The 24590-nt window shown below is 44.1% G+C and overlaps 1 protein-coding gene across 3 annotated transcripts; it reads left to right on the plus strand.

Annotated features, from left to right (window-relative positions):
* The first annotated feature begins 1525 nt into the window (after positions 1 to 1525).
* Positions 1526 to 24590, plus strand: LOC144468158 (6-phosphofructo-2-kinase/fructose-2,6-bisphosphatase). Of its 3 annotated transcripts, none has more exons than XM_078177405.1 (6): positions 1526 to 2843; positions 15032 to 15196; positions 17847 to 18016; positions 19100 to 19483; positions 20345 to 20614; positions 22488 to 24590. In XM_078177405.1, exons 1-6 carry the CDS (start codon positions 2648 to 2650, stop codon positions 22914 to 22916), a joined length of 1614 nt encoding a protein of 537 aa, XP_078033531.1. In that variant the 5' UTR covers positions 1526 to 2647; the 3' UTR covers positions 22917 to 24590. The 3 variants fall into 3 exon arrangements, with proteins under 3 accessions (XP_078033531.1, XP_078033534.1, XP_078033533.1); XM_078177408.1 differs by lacking the exon at positions 1526 to 2843 and adding an exon at positions 13638 to 13778; XM_078177407.1 differs by lacking the exon at positions 1526 to 2843 and adding an exon at positions 13804 to 13997.

Genomic DNA, 24590 nt, shown 5'->3' on the forward strand with positions numbered 1-24590 from the left:
CAACATCTTCAACGTTCTGTATTTCACGTACGTTATATTTCGTTGTTTATTCATGAACGCGTTACGAATGACCCCCGCGTTATACTTCTGTTTGAGGGCGCATAGAATTCTACGTATGGCCAACAATTATCTTACGTCACGTGACTACCGTCTTTTGTAATTTTCCTACTTTCGTTTCTCGCGGCGCAGTCGTACCGATACACGGTATAGGTAATTTTCCGTAATACACATTGTTTGAAAAAGCAATACAGTCATTTAGAAAACGATACGAGGAAACTTCAACACCATTTTAGATATTTAAGGTATAATTTACTGGATGTTATTATATTAAACACTAGATAAGAATCAAATGGAACTTTTATGTAGGATTAAATTAATATTCGGGGGACTTTTGTGATAAGCTATATTCTTTAATATTGATATTAATAAAATCAGTCTCAGAAACAGGTTCGATACTATTTTATTTCGTAGTCGAACTATAATTTTTCAGGTTCTACTACATACACTGGCTAAGAGTAAAATGTATCGTTTATCTAGAATTAGATTGGCACTCTTTCTTGCATTTTTTATTTGGCGTTAGCCACGACCTTAACACTCCAGTAATTCTTATGCAATTTATTTCACAGCCATGTTAACTACTTTTTGTTCCATGTTACCATGCCGAAGAATAAATTTTTATCTATTATATAACAACCATTACTCCAATGTTTGAATATTAATGATAGACGGTTAAAATTTAATTTCGATCTAAAAGACACCAGTGACGAACACATTTAAGTAGACCACGTTATAAATCTTCATGAAGTGCCTGCCACGATATTATAGTACAAAGGGCCAAGACCTAATGCTGACCAGAACACAGTGCCATACAAAAGAGCCAATTCTCCAGCTTCCCAAATATAAATTGAAGTATTCAAACTCTCCCAACAGTAACTTCTGCTCCGTTTAGCTCCGAAACGCGTCTCCGTACGACGTTCACGTTGCAGTTTCGTTGCATCTGGATCACCCTGTACAATGCCGCGCGACACTGCCGTGCATAGGAATGTTCTAGAGTTCCGCGGACTCAATTAAGGACTCGACAATGCTCTGGTCAAAACAATCGATAGTTCGCGTAACCACCGACGAACCTCGATTTCAATCGATGCATCGGAATCGTTCGAGCCATCGATAGATTGCGCCAATGCAGCGACTGCTCTAAATTTAGAGGGTGTATCGTTGTCTATTCGAAGCCCAGCGAAAACGGAGCTGCGGATCCGATCCCAGGATGTTTACCTCGCGGTCGCGCAGGAGGCGTCTTCCAAAAAAAAAACTAAAGAAAAAACAGATCAGAAACCGTGACGATCGGGTTGGCCCGGTCGATGGAAGGAAAATCAAACAACGGTTTGTCGGTAAAAGTGAGAGATCGTTCGACGTGTTTTCAACGTGATTGCCGCGAAAGGATGGAGGGGCTGCGCGTGCCCCGATTGGCTGGCTTGAACAGAGGGCGCCTACCCAGAGTCGGGTCGATGTTGCTAAAAGCTGCTGCGGATGAGGAACCATCAGTCGCTGGAACCTCCTCGAAGCACGAGCAGACAACTTTTCGCAATTCGCACGTATTGCCTACGATTTCCAGACTGAGTAACGCGTGTTCACCTGTGCAAGGTACGTCAAGCTAACTGGCATCGATCGCGTTGCAGAAAGAAAGAAAGGAAGAAAGAAAACGAGAGAGATAGTAGAAGAGAAAGAGAGAGCGAAAGAGAGAGAGAGAGAGAAAGAGAGAGCGCGTCGCACAAACAGCATCGACCGCAGAAGCGTCTGGGCCAGGTCTCGTCGATTCTCGAAACCGGTTCACCGTAGAGCTGACCTACCGAACCAGAGAAAGAGGGCCGAGATCCCCGTTCCGGTGCATACCTGGTCAGGTAAAGAAGCGGCCGGAGGTGTGACAAGGGAAGATCCGTGTAAAGAAGCAGCCAAGGTGGCAGAGAGAGGAGACGGAAAGGGAGCGCCGGCTCGTAGACGTGTCGGTGAAGAAGGCACCGCGACTATGTAAACTACCAGCAAGAGCAGCTGTGGGCAGCGCGTGCGCAGGTCCGAACCGACCCGTATCAAGAAACGCTGGCGAGTAGTATAGGATCGAGGTCCGATTAGAGGCTCAGTTGGCTGCGAACGATCGTCGAGTAGTCGCAGGTGTTACGCACCGGGGCAAACAGACCACGGTATAGAAAGCAGGGTGGAAACGGGCGAGGAGTCGAGGAGGATAGGCGTGAGGCCGACAGAACTGAGAACAGAAGACAAAGAAGCCCGCAAACTGGCTCCGGAAGTGAGGATCAAGCAAATTGGAATGAGGGAGGACCTGTTGTCGATAATACGGCACACGAGCAGCGACCATTTTTCGGAAGAACTTTAGCCCGAAGATTCGAAGGCCCGGAGGAACTTGGTGGCGGTATAGCGATAGGATTAAACACGAGCGTCACCGTGCGTGTCTCGTTTAATTAGAGGGCTCCAGCTCGCCGGATTCCGATTCAGGGGACAGCTGTTGTTGTTTACATTTCATTCCCCTACCCCGTTATTGTTAACCGCGTGCACACGCGCAGCGGCCACACGAATTTTCTTGGAGCAACGTCCAGAGGATCGAGGGATCTTCCTGCGACCCGATCAACCGTCGGTTATGCCCTGGGTGGCTGCCTGTATTGACCTGCTGGCGGCTCCGATTCTCGGCTATTGTATCGCCGTTAGGAAACTCGCCCTGCAGGCCAACCTTCTCCAAGAAGGAACCGACGACACCACGGCAACGTCGGCAGAAAACAAGGAGAACGTTTTGCGAGGCGACGCCATGACTCCCAGTGCTGAGGAGCAGCGCAAAGGTAATGTTTCATAGAAAACAATGTTCCTTTTCATTTGCACAGCTTTGCACAACTAAGACAACTGACCTGGTTGTATGGTATATACGACAAGCATCAGCGCCGGATCGTCTACGTTCTGTCGGCTGACGATAGCGCACGATATAATCAGGCCACTGCGAGCAGCGACTTTGTTCAGTTTCAAAAATCTCTGAAGGGCGTAATCAATTTTTTAGGCTAATTGAACTAGATCGAACTTTTAGCGGCATGTCGCCCCTTTCTGATGAGCTCAGGTTCGTTGTTCTACGATTTTTTGGAACCATTTTATGATAGTTTGATTTACAAACGTTCTGTGAACACACTTGAATATCAGATTTCTATGGTTTTAGATGAACGAAATTCAAAGTCCTTTAACTAGGGTAAGAAAGATCGTAGGACGATATTTTTGGACTCGTTTCAAAGGGCAGAACCTTCGCTTTTACGATATTTCAGATATCTCAATCTATAACCATTATGTCGATAGAGATCGCGCTTTTTCTGGCGTAGTTCCATTTTTGACGATATTTTAGCTTTGATAACTCGGGGAAAGTCCAGAAAATTTATTTCGTCGACAGAATAAGTACAATCTGGTACGACGATCTCCCCTCTGTCGAATAAGACCAAAGATATAGACCTGTAATTTTTGGTACCTCTTTTGTTAGCATTCGAACATCTGTCTTCTAAATCGATCTTAGCATCTTCGTAAAATTCCGCCGATTGTTTCCACGACGCGACGATCAGCGGGATGAACAATCCCGATAAACACGGGCCAGCAATGCCGCTCTGCCGATCTCTTCGGGTACATTTGGTCGCTATAAATACACCTAGTGGTAAATAGAATCGTGTCGCGGGGGTATCCGCTGGCTCGATCTGGCTATTCAGCCAGCGTTGTTTCGTATCGGTCCGCAAGTGTGCGCTCGAAAGAATTTGAATGAAGAAACGGCTGCGCTAGACAAGCTCGCGGCATTATCTCGGATGGATAACTCGGCGAGGAGAAGGGGGTGGCGAAGCTCGAATGAACGGACCGAGGCAATCGGAGCCTCGTGAAATGTTTAACTCGCTGATAAATAATATCGCGGACTCGTTATTTATCGCCGTAACGGTCCGACCAATGGCAACGCGGCTCGTCGAGGGGCGTTTCCTGTTGTCCTCCCTTGGAAGCGATGTTTAACCACCGATAGCGACGGTATCGTGGAAAAACGTCGGCGGTCTCGAGACGCCTCGGCGAGACACGCGATCGCGAAGGACGCGTGACGCAGGGAAACCAGCTGCAGAGTCGCGAGATACCGTGTTAGAGCTGCCGCGATCCGCCGGCCGGCTTTTCGTGGTGCTCACCGAGACGTAAACAGAGCTCCGAATTTGACGGGCAGTCTCCGCGAAAACAGATCTCGTTTTTCCAGAGGTGATTAACGATCGCAAACAATCGTTGATTGCCTCGACATTGTAGATAAGTCGGCGGTGCCAGTTTCCAAGCTGCACATGTTGTTGCATTCGAGTGTGTGCGCACCTGTCGCTCAAGGAAATCCCTGGGTTTCCGTGGAAAGTGCTCACGTTGCACGTCTCTCCCTCGAGATTCGTTTCTCTCCAGCTTTTCGAGTTTCGCATATTTTGGGTTACCTTAATTCTCAAACAAAAATGCCAAATTGTCCGATGATTTCTATTCGACCGATCTTATATCGTAGTCAAATTATTCGCTTGTCAGCGAAAACATTCGTTGTGCAACGTCTTGAGTAACGAACTTTTTCCCTATTAGTTTCTGTGCACGATTATCTCGCAGTCGATGCGTGCAGGCCACACTCGAAGTTATTCACTTTACCTCGACTGTTACATAACCCGTGCGCGATCGGAGTAATCGATTCGATATACTGCAATACACGATTACTTAATTCCATTATCTCGCGCATAATACTTCGTATGTAAACAATAATAATTTATATCTGCGGAAATTTACAGCCCCTTTGCTTCGAATTCACGGCAATCTGCCTTTCGAAATCAGCATCTGATTAATTATCAAGCTTGGCGGTTATGAAAGAATATAACAAATCCGAGGATCAGAAGAGAGATTTATATAGAATTCTTTAATAGATTCGGTTTGAAATGAGTTATAAGAAGACTTTAACCCTTTAACCGCGGACGAGTTTTCATTTTTTCTATTCAACATTTGGAAAATCTATAATTAAGAATTGTTTCTATTTAGTCTCTTTTCGCTAATGTTTGTAAAATGTTTAGAAGATGTTTGGAGGGTTAATCGAGTATTTTAGTTGACTATGATCTATTGAGAATTTTTTCTGTAAATAAAAGACATCTGCTTCTTTCGATCGCGAATTTTATACTATGCGCGATGTTCAAATGTTATCCATTTGCTGAATATAAAATTAGCAATTAAAATTTAACAACTCTGTGATGTTTGTCACCATCAGGTGACTCTGTATTTTCTATTTCGGTGTTCTCGGGTTCGTACGTCCCGATTCGTGACTCATTGTTACTTTTTTATTTCATGCATTTGTAATAGAAGTGGGTCGATCGAATGCAAAATCGTGTGTCTGATTCATCAACAATGTTGACTGTGCAAAAATATTCGCGGTTCAGTAATCAATTACATTTAATCGTCTCTCTCTCGATTCTTTCGAAAACGAATGTTTACATTTGAACAATCATCGTTAACATGGCCGAACAAGTAGTTACGAATCGAACAACAATTTTCCGATTTTTCGTTGCGAATTGTTGCAAGAATGTTGCCAGTTACCACGGTTCCCACAGCCTCGTGTTCGACGCGCATGTCCGCGCGAACACCCGTCGGCAATTAGCGTTGCGTCAGACGGAAGACTCCGGGCGTATCATAAATCGCGAGATTATGTTTGTAATCTAATCAGACGATTGCCGCAAAATTATTCAAGAGAGCGCGACACGCACGCATAACCGGCTGTCGTCGTCGCGTTACACGTCCGTTTCTTGGTCGCGGTGAGATGTGAAAGGAGCTTGAACGCCGCGGCGAACAAAAGCCCGGCTTCGTCAAGGATATATCCCATAGACTTTATAATTAGAATGGCGTCGCATCAAATCCATGGGGCCCGCCACATGTCGCACATATTTTGCCTGGAGAAGACGATCACGATTGTTCGCGCGGCGCGGCGCGGGCCACTCTCGCTGAATTGCAAACTCGGCTATAGTCGGTGCACGTGTATCGCTTTCAGCACACACGCCAATTATTTATACCGTCCTTGCTGGCACGCATATAAATATCGCGGCGGAACAGCGCTGTAACTCTGTCTCTCGTAACTTGTCCATCCGATACGAAGATAGGTACTTCCACCGAAATGTAATGTGCCGGAATCGTTCTATACCTAAACCGTTTATATAATACCTAAGTCCCGAAATAGCTAGGCCGGACAAGCGGTACCGGTATTTTTCGGTCGAATCCGCGAAAACCTCGCAGAAAACCGAGATACGAAAATACCGGGGTGATGTCATGCTGTCAAACAAAAGTACTGGTATTTTTAAATACAGTACCAGAACCTGTATTATTTTACTATCGACGTTATGTTAGCTGACGTCGCAACTACTGTACCACGATTCCGGTGATACGGAAATCGGAATAATGACAAGCATGTGATTATACACTAGGTACTATGCTTGAAATTGAAAGAGAATACAGATTACAATTTAGGATATGTATAAAGTGTACAATCTTGTTTCATTAAAGTTTATTGGTATTTTTATACGTATTAGAGTACGACGTTATATCAATATCGTTATAATTAATATTACCCAGGGTTATAAACTTGAAATTTATCACGTTATTAATATCTGACATGTGACCAAAAGAAAAACCGATAAAATAAATTGGTATTTTTATACATATTAGGGTAGCGTGTTATATCAGTATCTTTACGGTTAAAATTAACGAGGCTTAGAAAGGTATAGCTTAGTATGTATTATTTTATTAATATCTATCACGTCACGTGTATTTATTTTAGTTTCGGCATTTATACATATCGGTATTGTAACGATTTTGGTACTGCAACAATTTCGGTACTGTAATAATTTTGGTTATATAATAATTTCGGTAATATAATCATTTCTATACTACGTAGTTTCGGCACAGTATTATTATTATTGTGATTATCGAAATCTTAGCAGATTCAAGTCCCTTTATCATCACTTATTATCACTTTATCACCGATGTTCGACTCTTTATCAATCATCTCATTAATGCTTCTGTTCGGCATTCAATCGTTTCATTTAACAGAATCTCTGAACAGTTAAGCCTATCGTAGCTGTAAATTCATAATCTTCTCGAGTAGACACCGTGCGCCGATCCATCTTGTTGTCGTATACGCTGACCGAAGGCGTTATTCGATGCGATAGCAGCGTTATCGCTGGATCTATGAAATTTTATCGCGAAAACACGCACCTGAAATTCTTGGAACCGTTTCGTTATCCAGCTTCGAGCTCTCCACGATGTCAGAGCATAACCCGAAAAGGGGGATTATCGGGATATTGTAGTAATCTCTAGTAGGCTGTCGGAGAGTCTTCTTGCATCGGATTGCCCGACGAGAAGTGCCGGGCAAATAACGTATCGCGATAGCATTATTTTTCTCGTTGATAAACACTGTCGGCCACGTCGGCTTTCGTTTAATCAGCTCGACTCATAGAATGTTGACGTATCGACGCGCACGCCGATCCGTTTGATTTCCGTTTCTCGCAGACAGCTGTTTTGGCTATGGCCGCGGTTCTTTACGCAACAATTCGTATACGAGCGCATAACAATCCAAAGTCTCGCGGACCGCGCGTATCTATTTTCTCAGATTTCCTCGAAACGTAGCCGAAAGAAAGAAAAAATGAACGCGACTAACTGCAAAAAGTCGGCAAGAACTCGATTCCGATAAAAAGTCGATTGAAAAAACACAGAGCGAGGTCGAAGGTGAGACGTGTAACCGGTAGTGCCAGTCAGCCGTTTCGTGGTTGATAGCGGCGGCACGTCGGAAGGGTTAAAGTTTATTCTTTCCGTCGCGACTATTTTCATTCGTAACTAAATATTATGGTACCGTGTAATTACGGAATTTTTATCTGAGCTACGTTTATATCTTACGAGGCCGTTTATCAGCGCGTCGCCGTTGACAGTTACACACTGGCAAAGTTCAGACCGTTCTCCTCGCGGATAAACCGCGTGTTCGCGCGCGTTACATAAATAGACGGGGGCCGTGTAACGGTTTCAACATTTCTGCAGATACGGCAGAATTTTGGGCGCCGCGTTATCGCCGCTAATTAGATCCGTTATCGTTGCCGTTATCGAACCGGCACGCTCTCGCGACACTCGAGCAGAAGTTATGGCTCGTGGCTGCGTTTGCAGAATTTATCGCGCGGTACAGAGTAGGCTGGAGAAAACAAGATTAAATTTTTCATGTTTCGCGTTTCACATATTTCTTTTTGTGCGTCTACAAATTTTTTATATGTTCGGCGATAAAACATCGAAGATTCGGAACGCAGAATATTATTAGCAATTGCAGCCATGTGTTGGGTCAGAAAACTCTTGCGATATCGGGCGCCATTTTTACAATTATTTTTGTACATGTTATATAGAAAAGTACTCTCTGTGGCATCTTAGGATAATATTCAACTTGTTTTGAAACTATTTGAGAACAGTTACTTCCGTTCTATAAAGTAATACAATTCGGAAATTTAAAGTAACGTCATTTGTTTTGGAAACCGGTCATGCAATTATTTAATTGCTTTATGTGTGATCTATATACAAATTCTGCGATATTTATAACAATTTCAACTACAATAATTTATTCCATATTAAAATATAGGCAATTACGATGCCGAACAAAGTAATTAAAATTATGTGAATTTTAAGGAACCACTGTTCGACGTGAAACATTTTAGATAAAAATTATTGTCATTTTTGTAGACGTATTTTTAAACCTACATCTTTCAAGAGAACACGGAAGAATAAAATTTCTGAAAAATTCACTCTAGAATACCCCTTTAAAGCTCGCGAAATCGGTCGGCAAATTCGGGACACGGGCACACGGATTTCCACTTTGCGGTGTGCGTGGGCGTGGGAACCGGGATTCCGTCTGATGCAAGCCACGGACGATATCTCGACGGTGTTTATCGACCATCCCGGGGCCGACCTTGTTCTCACCCTTTCGCCGGAAGGGTGCAAGAGCGGCGCGTCACCAACAGTCGAAACGCAAACGATCGATTCTCGTGCTCGCGCGTCGGTCGCCGCAATTATGTCGCAGACTGGCCACGTGACCCGGCGTGCCCGTCATTCTCAGATGTATTTTTTTGCAGACGACACGGACCGATAATTGGTGCAATAATATTATTGTTTCTCTTGTGCGTCTCGGAATCGTTCTTTTTTTTCCCGGAGTGGTGAACTCGCGCGACCAACGTGACCAATTCGCTCGTGCGAGCTCTCGGCACACGCATACGCTGGAAAGCGGCGGCCCGTCGATGCGATTCCCGTGCGTGAATAATGAATCGCGGCTGACGACACACGATCGTGGGTCAACGTACCAACTATGCTGCGAAACAAGCGTTCTATCTTGTCGGCCGTGCGATATTTTGTTCGCCGGCACCTGCGGGATACGTTGTTAAACGGCGAACTATAATCGGAACACGGTTGTTTATTGTGTCCGCGGAATTTCTGTCCTCGGTCGAATGCTAAAGTCCACGGAATACAAATCGCGTTCGCGACTCCGCAGCAGTTGACTTTTGCATAAACAATTCTCGTCGGAGATTAAGTAACCCTGAGCTGCGGGATTCGTATAAACAATTCCGGTTTAACAACAATCTGAAGCGGTTCGCGTCGCTTCTAGATGAAATGCGACGTAACCGGCTGTCGCAGATGTTATGGCACTACGAAACGTGCTTTTGGTACACATGCGAGACAAACAGATTGTGTGCGGTGACGCGACGTGCTCGGTATAGCTTGTTTACTTTTTGGAAAACTCTGTCAGCCAATAGGAACGGGTTATAGTTTTAATAGCCGCGACACACGACAATAATAAATTAAGCTTAATACGCGGCTTTAGTCGTGCGTTGTTAAAGTTATGGTACTATTCAAGTCGGCGTTCCGTGAATAATAGGATGGAGTACGTACAATAAAGATAAAGAATCAAAATATAACAATTTAAACGGAGTTCATTAATAGTTAATGCAAAAACGTTTCGAAACTTCCGAATTGTCAGCTGACTTCAGTCATCACTTTGCAAGCAGACAAACAATCTCGACAGAAATTGTCACTCCATTTTGTTTATTTATAATTTCGACTCCTACTGCTTTCCGGAAACGCTGAATTTCCTGGCAGCGAACTGTCATTCGTCTTAAATCAATACTTTATTTGTAAATAGAACGAAGTCGAGCGTACAACGAATCACGTTCTCACAATGTCGCAACATCGTTCTAAATAACAAGAAATCAACAGAAATTATTGCCCCGTGTTGACTGTTTATAATCTCAATACGTACCGTTTTCCGGGAACGCTCTGGCAACAAAATGTCAGCTGACTTCAATCGATACTTTCTCCGTAAACAGAACGAAGTCGAGGGTTCAGGAACTACGTCAAACGATCGGCTCGATAACTCTTCCCTAAATAACAACTTCGACAGAAAATTATTGCCACGCGTCCTTCTATTTATAATTTCAAACGCCGCGAACCTTCTCGCAGCAGTTTCCCAGCCGACTTCCATGCAAAATTCATCCGTAAAGAGAGCGTTCAGTCCAAGAACTATATCAAACATTGAGCTCAGTAATTCTTCTTTAAATAACAGATCCGACGGAGAACACGTTCTCGAAGAGATTGTTCATTCATTGCTGATTCATGCTTCCATTTCTTGAGCACTAAAACCCTCGACAATGAATCGGCCAGTTGCAAAACACTATCGAGCAACCGCCGACGGACAAAGTATGTTCAAGTAGGTTAAATTTGTTGACCTAACAAGCGTATCATTCCGATCGGCTCGCGTTCCGATGCCAAACTTTCGATCTACATAGCGTACAGAAATACAGAGCTCGCAATAGGCTTGCTCGACGATCGGATTAACATTGTTCCCTCATGATCGATCGATCGATCGTCTAACGATCGATAGAATCGACGTCTAACGCGACTAGACACCGAACCGTTCGCGTCATTGTCATTGAATATTCGTTTCCGGCGAGAGTTGTTTTTTTTGTGTTACGTTTTGCGAAACACAATCAAAGACTGAGGCGATCGAGCTGAAATCGACCCTGGCCATTTGATCTCTGACATCAAGGGGTCTAATTCGTAATTAATTCTGTCGACAGACCTTGCGGATCGGGGCATGTAACGATAGCGAACGATAGACGGGTAAAACGACGATACCGGGAACAGATATCGAACAGAATGACGAAATCGTGGGCGGAGAGATTTTGTAGAAATTCGGGGGTACTTGATGGTTCGATTTTTTTAAATTAAAGAATTAAAATTGAGTAGTTGCAATTTAAAGTGGCAGGAAGATTGAAGCAATTGAACAATGTTAGTATATTATTTTTAATCCATTGAAACGATTATAAAAAGAAGGAAGATGGAAGAACATGAGGACAATTTTCGCATAAAAATTTTGCAGAAGAATCTCGTAATGTAAAATCTCTAGTAATGACATTCTGAAGTTAAGGGTTTTAATTGGGAATTCAAGCTTTAATTAATTAAGCAAAGTTATCTAGTATACAAAAAATATAAATGGCTTTGGTTCATTTATTTATTAGATAATATTCATCCAACATATATAATTTTATTCTGTAACGCAACAGTAGTCGATATCAACGTGCCCAGCATTAAGAAATTTAATTAAAAAACACGACACTCGTTCTATATTGTTATCTATAAGTTTACAAAAACTTGACCCGCAGTGTACACGCTTATATCTGCGTTTATTCGTAGAGTTCTTTTTTTAAATAAATGCCTTATTATATGCTTAATTCGCTTAAGTTTATTTCATTGAAAAATTCTCATGATTTAGTAAAGTAATTCCAGACGTTGTAGATTTGTAAATAAAAATTACATGCTTGCTAAAAGATCCAAAAATATTTTACTGGACAATGGATTTGTTAGTTCGTAGAAAAATTGTAACGTCTACTGTGCGTCGTCAAGATCCGTCCGAGTGGAGCGACCTTTTATCTGAGACCGGTTTCGAGGAAAATAGAACGTGATAACGTCTTTTGGACTATGCCACCCTGCTGGTTTTTCTCATTTCCACTTTTCCCCGACGATGTTATTTCCGTCTCAACTGGGGAATCGTTGCATTGACTTACGAGATTCGTCGTTCTTTTCTCATTTTTTCGAGGATAAACGCGTGAATATTTTGAAACAAGGAAAAAGCCGAGTATTCAATGCCAGATATTAAAAACTTGTTATTATTCGTGACCATATCTGGTCGTAATTTCTAGCTCATTCATATTCACCGACCGATTCTTTAATTAACGTTCTTGATGCGTCGCATCTTAATGCGAGATTAGGGGAGTGGAGAACGAGTTCTTTTAAGTCAGTCGTACGAGCCTCTGGATGTTGTTGGGTTCTTTGAATACCATACACGGAATATTAAATACGTGATTCAGTGTTTAGTGTTTCTTTATCTGCTCATTTACACATACGAACCTTTTAGTATACCAAAAATATTAGAAACCACGATTATATTTCATCTTATTTTATTTCGCTGATAAACTGGTGTAATAAAATTGTACATTATGCAAAAATGATACAGAAGTTATACAGAACTATTATGGCAATGTCGTAATTGTTATCAAGTGTTAAATTTTAATTTCGAAAGTGAATATAAGAATTCACGAATTTCTTTAAAATTTCTCGTTGTAAAATCAATTTTTACTTAACTTAAAAATACTGATTTCGTAATGCGAAGACACTACGTTTATATCTCTACTACAGTACCGCTTTGTCCTATTAATATATATTTTATCTATTTTTATTTTATTATTTTACTGATATCCATTACGTCAGCTTTAGAATATTATACTATAGAATAAATTAATTTAATTAAAATAAATTATGCGAATATGTTAACACGGAGGATTAAATCTACGATTCAGTGTTTAGTATGACTAATGGAGCCAATTACAGTGAACTGATTAATTTCTCTATCTTTGGCTTCTTCCTAAATAAATTAAATGTACTTAACAAGTAATACATATTACATCATTTCCTTCTTTTATTTATTTTCGAATATAAAAATCTAATATATCTTACTCGACAAACATAAAGTTCATTGTGCCCGAAAACAAACCAAAGCATTATTACTTCATCCTCCACAAAAAATACAACAATCCAGGAAGCTCTAAACGATTTCGATTACACAACTTCCAATCTCTGACATGAAAAATCAATAGTTGTGCACAGAAATTACCGTAGTTCACGTATACATGGCACAGCAAATGTTTCCTCAGCATTTCCCTTGCAGATTCGTCGTCCGAAACGTTTCGGCCACAGAGCGAAGTGCCCGCGGTCAATGAAACTCGATAGGGGGGAAGCCATTTCATTCATCGGCGCAACGATTCGTGGACAATGCGCCAGAATGTTCGCAACAAAGAGCGTCAGAGAGGGTTCAGCGAAGAAGCGCGCGCGCGCGCGCACGGAAGTGTGTTTTCGCATCGTTTGCGTCGGGAAACAGGGGTGGCGGTGCGCGGCGTCGAGGGGAGGTTTTTGGCCGAATCCGCTCGCTAAATATAAAGTCCACGAACCGTGTGTGCGGTTCGCGGCGGGTCTTCCGTCAGTATTGGTTAGAAGTTCGCGGGTAGAACTTACCAATTAGCATGTGAAGAGCAGTTCTCGCTTGGTGGCAGCGTTCGAACTTGTACAAGAGATTATCGATTCGACGAGGCTCATTGTTTGTGCGAGGGTCGCGGCACGTTTTGTTGGAAAGATGTGTGTGATCGGTAAGGAGAACTGCGAGCGTTCGTTCTTCGATCGGACAAACGGTGTGACACGATTCTGATCCGTCCGTTGTTCCAATTCGAGCGAGACACAGCACTTCCAGCTCACGATCACGTTCAAAGAAGGAGATCGATCCGATCGGCATTCTAACGAGCGAAGCATGGCGTTAGAATATTTTCTGAGCAGAAAACCTCTGCCTATTATCTGGGTTTTTCCACTAGGTGAAGCAATATATACGTCGTTTCTTTCTTTGCCCTAACCCAGCTGTTCTGCCTACGAAATTGCCGCTTGCTCGCGGAAATTTTCAATTGGCCGCTTGCACATATTTTGTTAACGCCAGCATTTATTTATCGGCGATACAGATTATTGGACGGGGACCGATCGAAATCCGAGCCAACACGTGCCGGCGAGAGAACGGGATGGGAAACTTCTTCCCTGACAATTCCCTGTCCCTGCCGATCGCGGCAGTCTGTATCTTGTTGCTTTATTTTAGCAAGCAGTTGCTATAGCTCGCTCTTGAAAATATCCCGCTGACGTTGCGCTAATAAAGATCACGAACGCCTCCGACCGCGGCAAATGGCACTCGACTTCCTTGGAACGAAATAACGATTAATCAAATCCGCCTAATGCCGCGTTTCGCCTGAGATTGCCGCGCGCGCGCCGTTACATAAACGGCACGGTCAATAAACATCAATTACCGTAGGATTCGTTCGGAAAACGCGAGCCCAATTACGTCGGTGGCGCGCGTTCGGGGACGGTTCCCGGGAATTTCAGCCGTTGCAAGGCGGACAAAGGAAACAACAGGCGGGGAACAATCGACCATGCGAAACTCGTCTTACCGACGCATGAGTCGCCAGTTTTTCCGCGTACGCGTACATTTTGCAACGCGAGAGGCTCGTTAGCGGAGTGTCGAATTGCGCGGATTCACGTTTCTGCTTTATGATCGTTCCGTATAGCTGACTCGGCCGGTTGCCAGACCCCGCGAGCTTGCGATACAGCCATCAATTCGGCCGGCGACGGAGCGATCGGGCGGAGCCATGATCGCGTGAGGAAACGCGTTCTTCGAACGCTTTCTAGCCGATGAATATTTACGAGGACTTTATCCGGGCCTCCTCGTTGTTCGCGGCCGGTCCGCTTTTCCCGGGTGCTGAACAAGGATGACCGGTGCTGATACCGACTTGTCGACAGCGTCGCCCCGCCGCCTCTTATCTAACCAAGCCGTGTTTTCTCACGTTTTTCCTTGTTTTCGTTCCAGAGCCCGGAAAGGACAAGATCGCCATGAGAACGCCGGGGAAAACGAAGTCGCCGCGGAAATTCGCGGGGGTGGTGGTCGCGATGTGCGGCCTGCCAGGTCGTGGAAAAAGCCAGGTGGCGCAATGTCTCTCGCGCAGGCTCAACTGGAACGGCGACTCCACTAAAGGTGAGCAAAAGCCACGATGCTATCTCCACGCGAGATCGCAATTTTCCCCGGCGATCGCCGGACGAACCGATAAAGCCAACGTTCGTTAATGCTTTTTGTATTCGTAGTCCTGCGAGAACGAGTGACGTCACGAAAATAAAATTGGATGAAATTACTTGACCCTTTTTCAGACATTGAAACGACTAGCTTGTTACACGCGAATAAAAGAAGCCTGCAAAAATTCGTTCGAACAAAATTAACCCCTTGCAGTACTTTGACGAATTTGGCTCGCGACGATGGTTTCTACTAATAGAGCATGAACGTAATTGTAAAATTGTCAATATATGTAGACGATTTTCCATTGGTCAAAGATCCGCAGTTTAATTATTAGTGTTGTATTTAGGTCGCTTCAGGCCGAGCTGGTGAGCAAAGCATTTCGATAATAAAGAATGTCGGAGGACCCGCCGTGCATCAAAGTATTAAGAATTCGATGACTACAGGTTCTTTTGTACTGTCGATGTGTCACAATCGATAGCAATCGAATTATAATTAAATTTAAATTTATTCGCACAGAGGAGTACACCCTTTACTACTTATAAATAATGTAATAGTTGCAAATGTATACGTAAATATACAAATGTGCAACAAGTACACGACAGAAATTGAACAAGATTGTATTTAAAACCGGAGTACGGAAGGAGAAGTCTATTAATGCAGTTGAATTGGCGGTTCGATGCTGCTCGCATCGGAGAGGGTTGGCTAATTAATGAAGTCTATAGGAACCTATTAGTTCTGCACATCGTGTAATGCAATCCGCGGTCCAATCATCGGCAATCGACGGCGGAACCGATCGATTTTTCCACTCGTCCTTCAATTAGCAATGTTCCATTTCTTGCGGTCGTGACTTAATCGCAAATTATTTGATCGCCTGAGTGGTCAACGTTCATCGATTCCAACGATTTTTCTTGAACATTCTTTCGACGCCGCGGCTATGAAACTATAAAAAGCCATTTTTACAAGGAGACCGCGTTACCTAGCCTCTCGCGACTCGCGATCCACCTTGAACGCATTCGTTACTTTTTTACTCGGCTGGTTCGCCGGGTAAACACTTATACAGCCGGATGATAGGGAAACTTATCTTGTCCGAGCTGGAGTGGTTTTCCTCGGAGACACCGTGCTTTCCTGTCCGAGAACCTTGCGGGCAGACCGTCGTCGCGGAAGAAACGCTTGATAAATCTTGTTTACCGATCGCTCCGTATCGGAATTGCGACACAGAGAGTTGCGTGTAGCGGTCTTTTAAATTAATTTGATCTAAAGATAGAACGAATGTTTGCGCCCCGACCGGTCCCGAATTATAGTCAATTGTTGTAGCCACCTTCGTTCCGTGAACGCGCCAGCGGTTAGGCGCATTTTCGATTTTTCCAAGACGCGACAGGGGCGTTCTAGAAAAAAAGTGACGCGACTCTTCCTCGGGTTGCTTTAAATAAACTTCCGAAGCAATCTTCGCACCTTCGACGCGAGTCTTTTCTTAGGACAAACGACTAAAGATAATAACGGGGTGCTAAGTAGGCCTGCCTTCGTGTAGGAGTCACTGCGAAGACGCCACTTAACCGTGGTTTGTTAATTATTCTTGTCTCTGCGTGGGCGACCGGTAGCGCGCGGTGCTAAAGGAAGCGGGCACTTTCGATTACCGAGGAACGATTATAAACAATGATGTCATTCGAGATCAATTAATATCGAGGATATCTCGAGAGGATCAATTTTTAAAAAAAGAACCATTTTATTCGGAAATGTTATCGCGAAATGAGGGTGCGATCGATCAATACGCAATCTCTGTAGAAGTGTTATGCAGTTGATCGTTGGATATCTTGTTTATTAACTTGCGCTCAAATTGTCGACATACCTAGATACTGTGATATCTGTTCATCGAGGATGTTATTGTTTTGTAAGAAGATGAATTAGTTGCGACATCGATTAGTACAGATATTGAAACAATCCTCTTCTATCTTGTACCTTACACGTCTCTCCCGCGATTCACGCGGACGATTTTTATTTTATACGATCGTCATAATCGATCACTTCAAAGCGTACGCGAGTATTGCAGATCAACGATATGAAACCAGCATCACAGTCACTATTCATCAAATTGAGGTCGAGCGAGGAAAAGGCTTGAACGCAGAGTCACAGCATAAAATAAGACTCCGCGTTAACGCGAGAAATATCGAACAGATTAAAATGAATTTCTTCCTTAACTATTGAAATTATCACAATACTTCTTTAAAGAATTGTCTATCAAATCTCTCGTTTAAAGTGTATGTTGCAATAAAAATTGTATAATCTTAGGACGAATGCAATTTTGTTGCTGTCGCGAGGCAATCTATGGCGCGTTTAGTGTCCGGTAGTTAATCCACGGACAAAATAAATGTTAACCCTTCGCACTCGACGCCATTTTAAGCCTAGATCCAAAATGGTTACTTCGATCAGCTGTATTTTCATTTTATATGACTTAAAAAATGGAAGTGTCTTTAATAACCTCAAAACTATTTTGCAAACGATGTAACAACTTTCATTGGCGCCTCAGAGGCGCCACTCGAGTGCAAAGGGTTAATATCCGACTGTGAATTTAAGAGTAAGAAATACTGTGATTAAACGGAAATTTTTTTAATTGTAGTGATGAGAGTGAGCGAGTACCGAAGGAAAAGGGTGGAGCCGTACGGCGAGGCAGTGTCTCACGAGCTGTTTCGGCCGGATCACACAGCGAACGCAGCTTTGAGGGCCCTGGCCCAGGGAGACGCGATGAAAGACTGCGGCTCATGGCTCGCGGCCGGGAATTCCATAGCTGTAAGCATCACCAGCCAACTAGACGCGCGTCGAACGCGCAGCGAGCGCGTGAAACCGTACCGGAAATCGGTCTGGAGATGAACGGAAAGACAGAGACCCCACGGCCGATCTGTGATCGATCTAAGAATCTCGATCGTCTAGAATCTAGTAGCACGAGCGGATATTTCTTGTTTCGTTTGCACGCGGACGCGCGCGCGAAAATGATCGGGGGCGGAGACACTCGAAGGCTGGTCAAGCCGGTCTTTCACAATCCGCCTTTCTCCTACAATCGTAAAACAGCGTCTCGCGGGTTTCGCCGTCCGATTATTTTCCATGGTGCACTTGGAAACCGCGAACACCTACGTCCCGTTATCTCGCGTTTGCAGACGTTTGAACGCGTTCGATGAAATTTACAGACGTTCCCGAGCGTTCGAAGTTGTTTGGTCGAGTTTTTAGGCCTTTTAATTTGTTCTCAGACGTTTGCAAAGATTTGAAAGCATTTGGAGGCGTGTTAAGGCGTTTGCAAGCGTTTACAGACGTTTGGACGCGTTTGCAAGCGTTTTAAGACAATTTCAGGCATTTAAAAGTGCTTTGTTTTGAGCACTTTCAACGCGTTTCTACATACATGAAAGCGTTTTCATGCATTTGAAAGCGTTTCCACACGCTTGCAGGTGTTTACCAATGTTGAAATGCATTTTCAGTCCTTTTCTTGCGAACGTTTGCAGACGTTTAAACTGATATGTAAGCATTTAAATAAATTGGAATACATTTCAATAAATTGGAATACATTTCAATACATTTTAATACATTTAGATACATTTTAATACATTTAAATAAATTCTAATACATTTCAATACATCTAAGTACATTTAAATACATTTTAATACATTTGAACACTTATGAACACATTTGAACGCTTCGAACGCACCTGAACGCAACCTGTTTGAACCCATCTGTCCATCTGACCAGCTATCTAATAATTCCAACCGAGAAATAAACTCTGCCCTTCCGTAATCCCCGTCTGCTCCGGAAATAATAGAAGCACGACGCTGTGCGTCGTTTGGAGAAGTAGCGATTCGGTTCTAAGAAATTTCTTGTTTGAAGATTCTGGACGCCACGCTGGTGACACGAGCGCAGCGCGCCGAGGTCTTCGACTATTTTTCCGGGCAGCTCGGGTATCGCGTGCTTTTCATCGAGTGCGTATGCGACGACCCGGACGTGCTCCAGCAAAATTACAAGGAGATCCTGCGGCACAGCACCGACTACGCCGGCATGGATCCTGCGATGGCCGAGGAGGATCTTACAATGAAAGTCGCGCACTATGTCCGCTCCTACGAGCCGATGGACGAGAAGAACTACCCCAGAATACGGATCAACACCGCTACCATGGACATCGAGACCTACAAGGTGTCCGGCCATGTGGAGACTGCTATTCTTGGATACTTGGGCAGTGTCACGCTCAAGCCTCACACTCTATACTTCTCTCGGGTATGTAGACATAGTTATTTTGTTGTAATTAGTCTTGCTTTAATTGCTCCGGGATTAGAGACAAGATTTCGTGCAGTCCCTCGTCAGTTTTCGTCGAACAAAGTTCGTTCGAAGTGTAGTTTCTTTTTAGTTTGGTTGGCAGCCAAGTAGGCTGCGCAAACAGACCAGGCTGCGAGCCATTATGATGGGGCCTTTTTAGACGATCGTCGGTTTTCCTTGAACAAATTTATTTGTGACACTACTCTTCTGCGCCGTGTTGATACTGTATTTAATTAGCTTGAGATCCATTATGTCGGGGACTTTCCAGACGATCGCCAGTTTTCCTCGAACGAACAGTTTTCTCCGTTGAATTACAGGCTTGTTTGATTAGCCGATTAGCCTATGAACTGTCACGCTTGGATCTCTTTAGATGATCGTCCTTCAGCGAATTTTCCTTGAGAATTTTCCTTCACAATTTTCCTCCCACGAAGTTCACTCTGACTGTAGCTTTTTTTGCGTCAGATTAACGCCTACCATCGCAGACTGTCCTTTTATTCGTAACCATACAAAGCTACGATACCCAAGCACTCGAGCAAGAATTAAATATCTCTCTTCCAACTGTGCCGATCCGATAATAAAAATGAAAATAGAAACGATTTCGATAAAAGGAAGACATCGCGACGCTTTCGACTCAACCGATCGTACGATGTAATCGCGATTCCGACAAAAATTGATGTGAAGTCACCTGGAGTGACACTCGACGGTTTAGAGTATCTTATCCAACGATTGCTGATACGCCGGCACCGTAATTCGGTCGATTAGTAAACTGCGTCGCGGATTTTGCAGCGGATCAAGACGACTGAATTTCTGTTTCGTTTGTAGCACGGAGAAAGCGAGTACAACGTCCTTGGCAAAGTCGGCGGCGACGCGGTGCTGAGCGCACGCGGCGAGAGATACGCCCAGGCGTTGGCTACCAAGTTCAACGCTATGCGGATCCCCGATCTAAGGGTCCTCACTAGCCGTCTTCGAAGGACCATCGCCACTGCTAGAGGCGTCGAGGCGCCGCAGGAGCACGTCGCCGCGCTCAACGAACTTCATGCCGGCGTGTGCGAGGGCCTCTCCTATGAAGAAATGCAGGAGCAGCATCCGCAGGTACTTGATCATATTCGCTTGACGATTTAAAGCTGCTACAGCAATGTAATTTAAAACCTCGCTCTCTGGAAGTGACTTGCTAAATCCTCCGTTACGTTGCTCGTTTGCATAATACCAAATCCTAATTGTCCGACTGCGAATTTTCATGCGAAATAAATGTTTCCTGGATCTATTCTAAGAAACAGCAGTTATGTAAAAATACATCTCCACCTTCGACAATTTTAGAAAGCTGGAAACGACGCAACTGTGTCATTAAATTTATCTGTCTTCGCTGCACTGTATTTTACTGGTTCAGTTTTGGCAAAAAGCGCATACACGGACCAGTAATTGTCAAGTAAATGGATCTGAAAAAGCTCTTAATAAATTGAGGCAGATGAAATGGCTGCATAAACTGTAATTAATGATGCAGGAGTGATACAGCATTCTAATCACCTCGTTTATTCGCATAATGCCGGCTGGCAAATTGTTTCTCCAAAGTAAATTGCTCCTCCGAGTTCTAAATTGATCGAGAAAGACGAAACCGCCGCATGAATTGCTGAAGCCGATGCTTCAGAACTATTGCGGACCGCCCTAATCAGTGGGTCTTGATCTTTGCACCAGGCTGGCAGTATTCCTCGTCGCTTCGTTTATTACCGCAACACTGAATCGCAATTGCTATTAAGTAAAAGGTCCTCGAGATTCTAAATTGAGAAAGCAATTCGCAGCGTAAATTGTTAACGTTGATGATTCACAACTGCTACCTAATCGATGGGCATGGCTTTCTGGATTACACGTATCTGAGCGAACGATCGCGTAAAACAAATTGAGCGTATCGAGGATGACGAGTATCGTGAAAATTGACGGTTTGGAACTGGTTCAGATAGCGAGGCTCATTTCCCAGGATCAGGCTTATCTGCATCGTTCTCAGTCCCCGTCTCGCATTCCCGATTGTCCTAAATTTACCGACAGATAAAATCGTCCCACGAAATCATAAAGCTGTCGATTCGGAATTAATAAATGTCACCAGCCAATGGATAACGTTCCACGCCTTATCTCTCAAGCATAAAGTCAATCATAGTTGTCAGTCAAGTATAAGAGGCTTTTTTGATTTATGTCACCTTTTTCTTCGTTGTCTCTCGAGTAAACCGAGAAAGATAAGCCGGTCTTACGACAAAATGATGATTTAAACGGGACAATAAAACATTATTTGCCCAGAAGCAAATGGGGAAAGGTGACAGTTTTTCGCGTTGCTTGTTCTTACTAGTCGATTGTTTTTTTCTAGTAATTTTAGAAATCAAAATATTTAAATAACCGACCATGACGAATTACTCAATAGTATTCTGCTGCACTGGTCTAGTCTATTCCCTAGGACAAATGACAATTATTTATGTACAACAATCTCAAAATAAAAAATGCGAAACCGGCCAAAAAGACCGTCATGGTAAATTTTGGTGCGAAGTGCCAATTTCTGACACCGTATAATTAACTGCAGCATAACGGTACTTAGTTTAAGCTATATACAAGAGATTTCCGCAAAATCTAGCTGCTAAAACGCGAGCTACTTCGCAAGTCGCGTATTTTTAAAGTTTGAATTCGCCGCGTCGTGTCGTCTGACTCCAACTTAATTTCGCTCCCACTTTCGCAGAAACATTAGTTGAAGGTCCAAAATAACAATAAAACTCATTACGAATATATTAAAGATATACCTTTCCACATGATGCTCATTCGTTTCACTATACACAGTTTACGCGCATAAGGCTTCGCTGTTCTCGATCTCCGCTTAAGTATCGATAGTCACATATAGTCGATAAGATATAGACGATAGTCACAGTCAAACTATATAAATAAAATTTGTGTTTCTTAATAAATATAATAAAGAACGCGTTAATTTCAGGAATTCGCCTGGCGCGACCAGGACAAGCTGCGCTACCGTTACCCATGGGGCGAGAGCTACGTGGACGCGATGCAACGCGTAGACCCGGTGATCGCGGAGCTGCAGAGATCGGACAACATCCTGGTGGTGTCCCACCAGGCTGTTCTGCGCTGCATCATCGGCTTCTTCATGGACAAGAAGCCCGAAGAGCTACCGTACATGGATGTCCCACTGCACACGATCATCCGAGCGACCAGCCAGGGCTACAACTACAAGCTGGAGTTCTACAAGCTGCCGATCGAGTGCGTGAACACGACCCGAGTGAAGCCGAAGAACTGCAGCGCGGATCGGACAGCGGACGACGCTCTGCTGACCGTGCCGGCCCACTTCGACATACCGGATCCGTGGAGGAACCCAGGCAACGGACCGACCCTGGTGCAGCAGCACTGAGGAACCGCCCGGCGATCCACGATCTCGTCCAGAATTCGATCTCTGTTGGGCTGGAGCTTCCCGGGATTCCGTTAGCGGCGCCGACGGTTCGGAGATCGGGTCCGACGGCGTAGCGACCGTGTCTCAACCGCGAGGAGTTCGTTTTATTTCTTCTTTGTTTCTTTCACGTAGCTTTCTAAGATGTACTTGCGAGGATCGGTGCTCGGGGGGGACCCGGAAATATTTCACGGGAGATCACGGACACTCCGCGTTTCGCTTTTGTCATCAATGCGAGGTCTCTTTCCGGGCCCCCGAATCGACTCCTCTTTTCCTTTCTATACGCAGCGACTCTGTATCCTGCTGCTCGAGCCCTCTATATTATTCTAATTATTTGTAAGCGTTTTAGTTTTGAACGGTAGGCGACAGACAGGTGAATCGGCGTTGTCAGGCCGTGCACCACGTTCTTAGGAACCTTGCATACGCGACGACTCGGCAGCTACGATCGACGGTCGACGCCTGTCCGACTGCGGATTCCAGGATCCACGGGGATCACAAGAGAGGAGATCGATCCTCTGACAATCGAAAGAGTGTTGATCAGAATCGCCGTAGACGTAGGAATTGAAAGTGCAATGAGAGTTTTAGATACAGTATCCCCCATATTTTTTCCCGTGACACTGATGCTTTATGTGTGTTTCGGCTCGCGCTCTTTCGGCTGCTTGTTAGGGAATTCTTCCGGCCAGCTGAGCGACGAGAAAGGACTTTATATCGCAGGCGCTCGGTACCCGGGACCTTTGCTGGAATATCCGCAGTTTAGTCGGTAGGATCGCAGGACACCGGAGCAACGAAGACGAGAAACCTCCTTGACCATGTTCGTAGGCCTAGAATCGTGACTTTCTTTAGCTAGTTCCTGAACCGACGACCTAGATATTCGACGACGAGAGGCGGGGATAAAAGTGATAATTAGAGATTAGATTTCTGTGAGACGCGTGGCAGCGTAGGGATAGCGTAGCGATTAATGTGATCTGGCTGTTTGAAAGTGGCGATGATGTCGGTGGTGTTCGTTAGGCGAAAAGACAATTGGTGTCGACGGTCGGTGTTTAGTCCGATTACGAGAATGTACGAACGGGAAGTGTTCTAATCGGAGTTGGCGGAGTCGACGTCCTGCTGCGTTTCGATTAGGTTAGCTTGTAGACCACATAGTTGTGCATAATACTTTGTTAGTCGCGACGCGGACGTCCTCGGTATCTTCAGATAATGAAACTCTTTTTCGGACGAGGACGCGCGGATGCAGTTTTTGTGAAACTTGAGAGAGAGAGAGAGAGAGAGAGAGAGAGAGAGAGAGAGAGAGAATTTTTGAGTGGATTATATGAACAGCGTGACAGGAGAAACGGTGATTAGTGGAAGGAGAAATTTATTTTTTTATAGAAGTCGCACGCGTGCCTTAGATAGCTCGTATTGTTTCCACCACCAGAAAGCTCTGATTTTTCCCGGAACAAACTGTATATGATTAAAATTTCATCTAGTCGAGTGTCGGCCCATTGGCGTAACTTCTCATAGTTTTTTATACCACTCGAGAAACAAGACGGAGGTTTTGCGGAGCGTTTTTAGCCGTTTAAGTCGTAACGTAGATATACATTCAACTGTCCTTGTTTTCTTTTTTAATTGTACATTATGAATAAACATTTTTTACAAAGA

Source organism: Augochlora pura, chromosome 3 (genome assembly GCF_028453695.1).
Source record: "Augochlora pura isolate Apur16 chromosome 3, APUR_v2.2.1, whole genome shotgun sequence".
In the NCBI taxonomy this organism is placed as follows: domain Eukaryota; kingdom Metazoa; phylum Arthropoda; class Insecta; order Hymenoptera; family Halictidae; genus Augochlora; species Augochlora pura.

What these genes read in the sequence shown, in the direction of transcription:
- LOC144468158 (XM_078177405.1), top strand. Translation starts at nt 2,648, where the DNA reads ATGCCCTGGGTGGCTGCCTGTATTGACCTGCTGGCGGCTCCGATTCTC. An exon ending in CGGCCGGGAATTCCATAGCT is followed by an intron (nt 18,017 to 19,099) that starts GTAAGCATCACC and finishes TCTTGTTTGAAG; the next exon opens with ATTCTGGACGCCACGCTGGT. An exon ending in TGCAGGAGCAGCATCCGCAG is followed by an intron (nt 20,615 to 22,487) that starts GTACTTGATCAT and finishes CGTTAATTTCAG; the next exon opens with GAATTCGCCTGGCGCGACCA.